The sequence below is a fragment of the Herpailurus yagouaroundi genome, unplaced genomic scaffold, assembly GCF_014898765.1.
Source record: "Herpailurus yagouaroundi ecotype Mexico unplaced genomic scaffold, PumYag 29, whole genome shotgun sequence".
NCBI lineage: Eukaryota > Metazoa > Chordata > Mammalia > Carnivora > Felidae > Herpailurus > Herpailurus yagouaroundi.
In genome coordinates, this window is record NW_024412377.1 from 63,159,070 (window position 1) to 63,163,628 (window position 4,559).

The window sequence follows — 4,559 nt, forward strand, 5'->3', positions numbered from 1 at the left end:
GCATTCACAGGTCACAACTATAGCAAAATTCGTTAAATGCGGAGAAGAGAGGACGGCAGTGGGGTTTGGGTGGGAGGTTCCCTGACCCTTAGAATTCTTGTGGCATAGCCACAGCTGGAGCGAGCGAGGTGGACAGGACACCTCTCCGTGGAGCCTACCAGCTGGTGAGGCTGGGGCCACGGGTCACAGGCCCTCTTCCTGGCGGGGCTGGGGAGTTCAGGGAAGCTTGACCAGCGCTTTTCGATTCTGGGTTTTCCCATCGAGAAACGGGGACTGTAAAATGGACTAAGGTGTTCTTTCAAGCAGGATGAATTATGGTGTGCTCCACCTGCCTAGGACCCAGGTCCCTTTGCTCTCCATTTAATGCCCAGCCCCTCAGTTGTGCCGGGCTGGTAGGGTTCGAGGAGGTAAGGTTGGGAGTTCTGGCAAGGGCCCTCTGTGAAGTGAGACCTGGAGTAGAACCTCTACCACAACTGGCTGTTTACTCACAGGCAAGTCATTAGACCTCTCGAGGAGCTGCCCAACTTTAAAATCGGACCTCCTTTTTGGGCATTATTGAAGAATACACCAGACGATGCCAGGAAGTATCTAACAAAGGACCCAGCATGAGTTGTTTATCATCATCATCATCATCATCATCATCATCATCATCATCATGTTTGCTCAGTGAATGCCTATACCTGCAACTCTAAACCAGACGGGACGCACGCTCTGCTTTCTAAAATTCAGTTTGGGGGGCGGGGCGGGTAGCTCAGTCGGTTGAGCCTCGGACTTTGCTCAGGTCATGATCTCACGGTTGGAAGCCCACGGCCGCGCCGACTCTCTGGAGTCAGCGCGGAGCCCCCTTCGGATCCTCTGCGCCCCGCCCCGTCTCTCTCTGCCCCTCCTCTGCGGGCACGCGCTCCTTCTCTCTCAAACATAAATAAATATTTTTAAAAATCCCTTCAAAAGTCAGTTTCTCGAGCGCCGCAAGCCGAAAGAAGCACACATGCGGATCAGCGCACTCTCTTTAATGAGAAGGGAATTCTCATTTCTTACAACAACAGGTAAAAACATAAATACGGGTGGGTGGGCGGCGGCAAGGCAGCAAGGGCCCGGGCGCCGGGCCCAGGCTCGAAGAAAGGTGCACCCGGGCTCCCAGTCCCAACTGGCCCGTTTTCAGCCGGTTGGGGGTGCCCGTGGCCGTTTGGAGGGCACTCAGGGGACGACGGCTGAGGCACCAGGTTGCGGGATCGTTCGCCGCAAGCTCTGTAAACGCGGCCACAAACTCTCCCGAGCATGGGGACAAAGGGGCATAGGGCCGAAAAAGCTCCTAGGCCCCTGCGGGAGTGAACGTGAAATCCAAGGGACTCGGAGACACGTCAGGGGGTCCTCCCTCCCCCGAGAGTCCGTGTCCCTCTTTAGAGATGGGATCGGTCGGGGCGCCCCAGGTAGGGCCCTTCCCTACCAGGCTCGGATACCGTGCAGCGTGGACACTCCCGAGTTGCCCTGTGGAATCCCGGGGCTCTGCACCGCGTTCAAGTCCCCGACGCTGAAGTTCACGAAGTTGTTGTTGGTGGCGGCCGTGGCCGACTGCGCCGGGGGCGGCCCGGCCGGGTAAGCAGCGGCGCAGCTGTAGCCAGGGTTGCAGGCCGCGCTACCGTAACCCGGGTAGGCGGGGTAGGCGTTATAGCCGTAGGCGTTGAGGCCCACGCCGTAAGCCGGCGCGTAGGGCGCCGAGTCCCCTAGGCACGGCTTGCCATCGCGCACCAGCACGGGCACCGCGATCCTGCGGGCCGGCGGCGGCGGCGGCGGAGGCAGCCCCACCAGCTCCAGAGTCTGGTCCTGCCGCTGCCGCTTGCATTTGTAGCGCCGGTTCTGGAACCAGATCTTGACCTGCGTGGACGTGAGCTTCAGCACGCTGGCCAGCTGGTCGCGCTCAGGCGCGGACAGGTACCGCTGCTGCTTGAAGCGCCGCTCCAGCTCGTAGACCTGCGCCTGTGAGAAGAGCACGCGCGGCTTCCTCCGCCGCCGCGCCCTGGGTCGTTCGGAGCCGTCGGCCTCCGGCTTCTCCAGCTCCACCGCCTTCTGCAGCGAGCACAGCTCTGCGGGGAAACAAAGGGGCAGAAGGACGCCGGGTCAGGTCGGAGCGGCCCGATCCGCGAAGCTCCTGCGAGGTAATTAGCCCTAGCGGGTGCCACCCCCGACCTGCCTGGAGCGCCCAGCGTGGCTGCGTCTCCTCTGCCGCGTGCACTGGGCGCCACCGACAGCTCGCTTTCCGACCCCCAGTTAGCATTTGTTGAAAGCTTACTATATGCCAGGCATGGCTCTCGGCACTGGAGAGCAAAACACCAGAGGTCCTTGTCCTGGGGGGGGGGGGGATTCACATTCTAGTGAGGGAGACGGACTGTGACTTAAGATTTCAGGCTGCAAAGAAAATAAAACCGGGTGATGCCCTGGGGCGAATTAGATTAAGGCTACTCTGGCTTGAGAATTTGAGTGAAGGGAACCAAGGCCTCACCCCAGGATCGGTCACACTGTCTCAAAATTACAGAACCCCGAAGAAAGTGAAGGGGAAAAGGTGTTGGTTTGCTGGTCGAAGCCGCCACGGGGCTTGTCCCGCGCCCAAGAAACCGCGGGTGGGCAGGCAGCCTCGGAACCTGCCCGGCCCGCCTACTCGAGTTGGAGTCGAATTGGTAGCGGTCAATGGAATTGACCCGCCAGCGGCTGTCTCCGGGCCTTCCCTTTGCTCCTAGACAAACCTTTCTAGGCCAGAAAGATCCCTTCTCTATTCATGGCGGCCCTTCGCCCGGCGCCCCCTGCCACCTCGGATTCGCCCTGACCCTGTGTTGGAACAAAGTCTCCCCAGCGTTTCCCTTTCTGCTCCAGGGCCAGCCTCTCCCCTCTCCCCGATCCTGGGATGGCATTCGGAGCGATGCGGCCACCTTCCTCAGTCATCTCCTCCATTGCCTCCCGACTTTACCGCGCGGCATTTCCTAACTTTTCCCAGGAGAGAACCCCTGGGCCCTGGTCGCCTGGGGAAGTTGTGCCAGAAAAATAAAGCTGCTAATCAGATTCTTGAGGGTCCGGCAGTATCTCATTTTAAACTCAAGGCCTTTGTTCCCAAAGATTCCACTGTCCTGGCACAAAGGAGGAAAAACCCCACAAACTCGGGTTACCGGTGGGCTATAGAAGGTCCTGGACCTTTCTCCAGTTGTGAGCAGCAAAATTATGTCTGTTGTGCAGAATTTTAACTTGTGTTTAGGTGTTTTTGGCAGATTCTGAAAAGACCTTTAAAAATCCAGAAGAGATTTAAAAAACAACGCCAACAATCCTAACACAGAATATCTCTTTCTCTGTTCTGTGTGCCACAAACCGATAGCTAACTTCGTTGAGTGAGGCTGCTGCCTCCTGGGGCTTTGTTAGGCCAAAATAAATAAATAAATAAATAAATAAATAAATAAATAAATAAATAAATAAATTTATATATTTCTTTTGTCTCTTGTTTCTGATCATCTCAATCCAGCATTTCTTTTAAACCCCCGATTGGATGCGGGGCTCAGGGGCCCCGGCGACGACCTTGTCTCTCAGGATCAGAACCCCCTGCGTTCGGCCCTCCGCCCAAGCACTCGCGTCTCCTTCACCCAGGCCAGAGTTTCTAGGCGGCGGCTGGGGACACAAAAGCGACCCCAGGAAGGAGCAGGGGCTTGTGTTTCCTTCTCACCTTTCTTATCTGCTCGAGGATCCTTGGCAGGGTCGGGGTCGCCATAGGCACGCGGATAGAAGGCGGGAGCTCCCGGGAAAGCAGGCGCACACTTGGCGGGCGAGGGCGCGGGGCCCAGCTCGGCGCGCAGCTCCGGGAGGGCGGGCGCCGCGGCCTCCGGCCCCGCGTAGGCCTCGGGCTTGAAGGCGGCCAGCATGCAGGAGGCGGGCGCCAGGGTGGCCTCCAGGCGCGCGGAGAGCTCCCCGGCAGCCAGACTGCGCTGCTGCTGCTCCAGGTTCAGGATGTCTTTGACCGAGAACGGCGTGGGCGTGAGCGCAGGGCTGGGGAACATGGTGGCAGCGCGCGTCTCACAGCGCCAGGTGGGCGGCGGAGAGCAGCGCTGCCCACGGCCTTTGGCAGCCTCCCTGCATGGTGCCCGTCACCCGCCCGCGCACCCGCCTCCCTGCTCGGGTTGTGGCCAGGCGGCAGGTAGTGCGGAGCACAAGGGGCAGGAGAGGCGGGACCAGGCCAGAGGAGGGGGACTCAGGCTGCCATTGGGCCGGGGGCCCCGATGACAGGAGCGATGAGCAGTTTCGTGTCACCTAATATAGTCATAGGGCTAAAAAAAAAAAAAAAAAAAAAAATCCTGTTCAGCTTTTTAAAGGGGCCGCGAAGCATTTGGAAGGCTCTCCTATTGCTCCTGTAGCCTGAGATTTCTCCACGGTACTAGCCTGAAACCCCCACTGAGGCGCATATACAAGAAAGGACCTAATTCTTCTCTAGATATGGAGTCTGGGCCAGGTTGGGTGGATCTGGGGGTTGAAGAAATGTTCCTTGGCATGGAAAACGGAATGCAGGAGTGAAGGATTGGGTGGGG

The 4,559-nt window shown here is 58.5% G+C and overlaps 1 protein-coding gene across 1 annotated transcript; it reads right to left on the reverse strand.

Moving 5' to 3' along the window:
• Positions 1 to 995: 995 nt before the first annotated feature.
• NKX2-5 (NK2 homeobox 5) lies at positions 996 to 4,247 on the reverse strand. Its single transcript, XM_040445242.1, has 2 exons — positions 3,704 to 4,247; positions 996 to 2,084 (listed from the first exon to the last, which is right to left on the reverse strand). The coding sequence occupies exons 1-2, from the start codon at positions 4,032 to 4,034 to the stop codon at positions 1,444 to 1,446; spliced, it is 972 nt and encodes a 323-aa protein (XP_040301176.1). The 5' UTR covers positions 4,035 to 4,247; the 3' UTR covers positions 996 to 1,443.
• Positions 4,248 to 4,559: the final 312 nt, after the last annotated feature.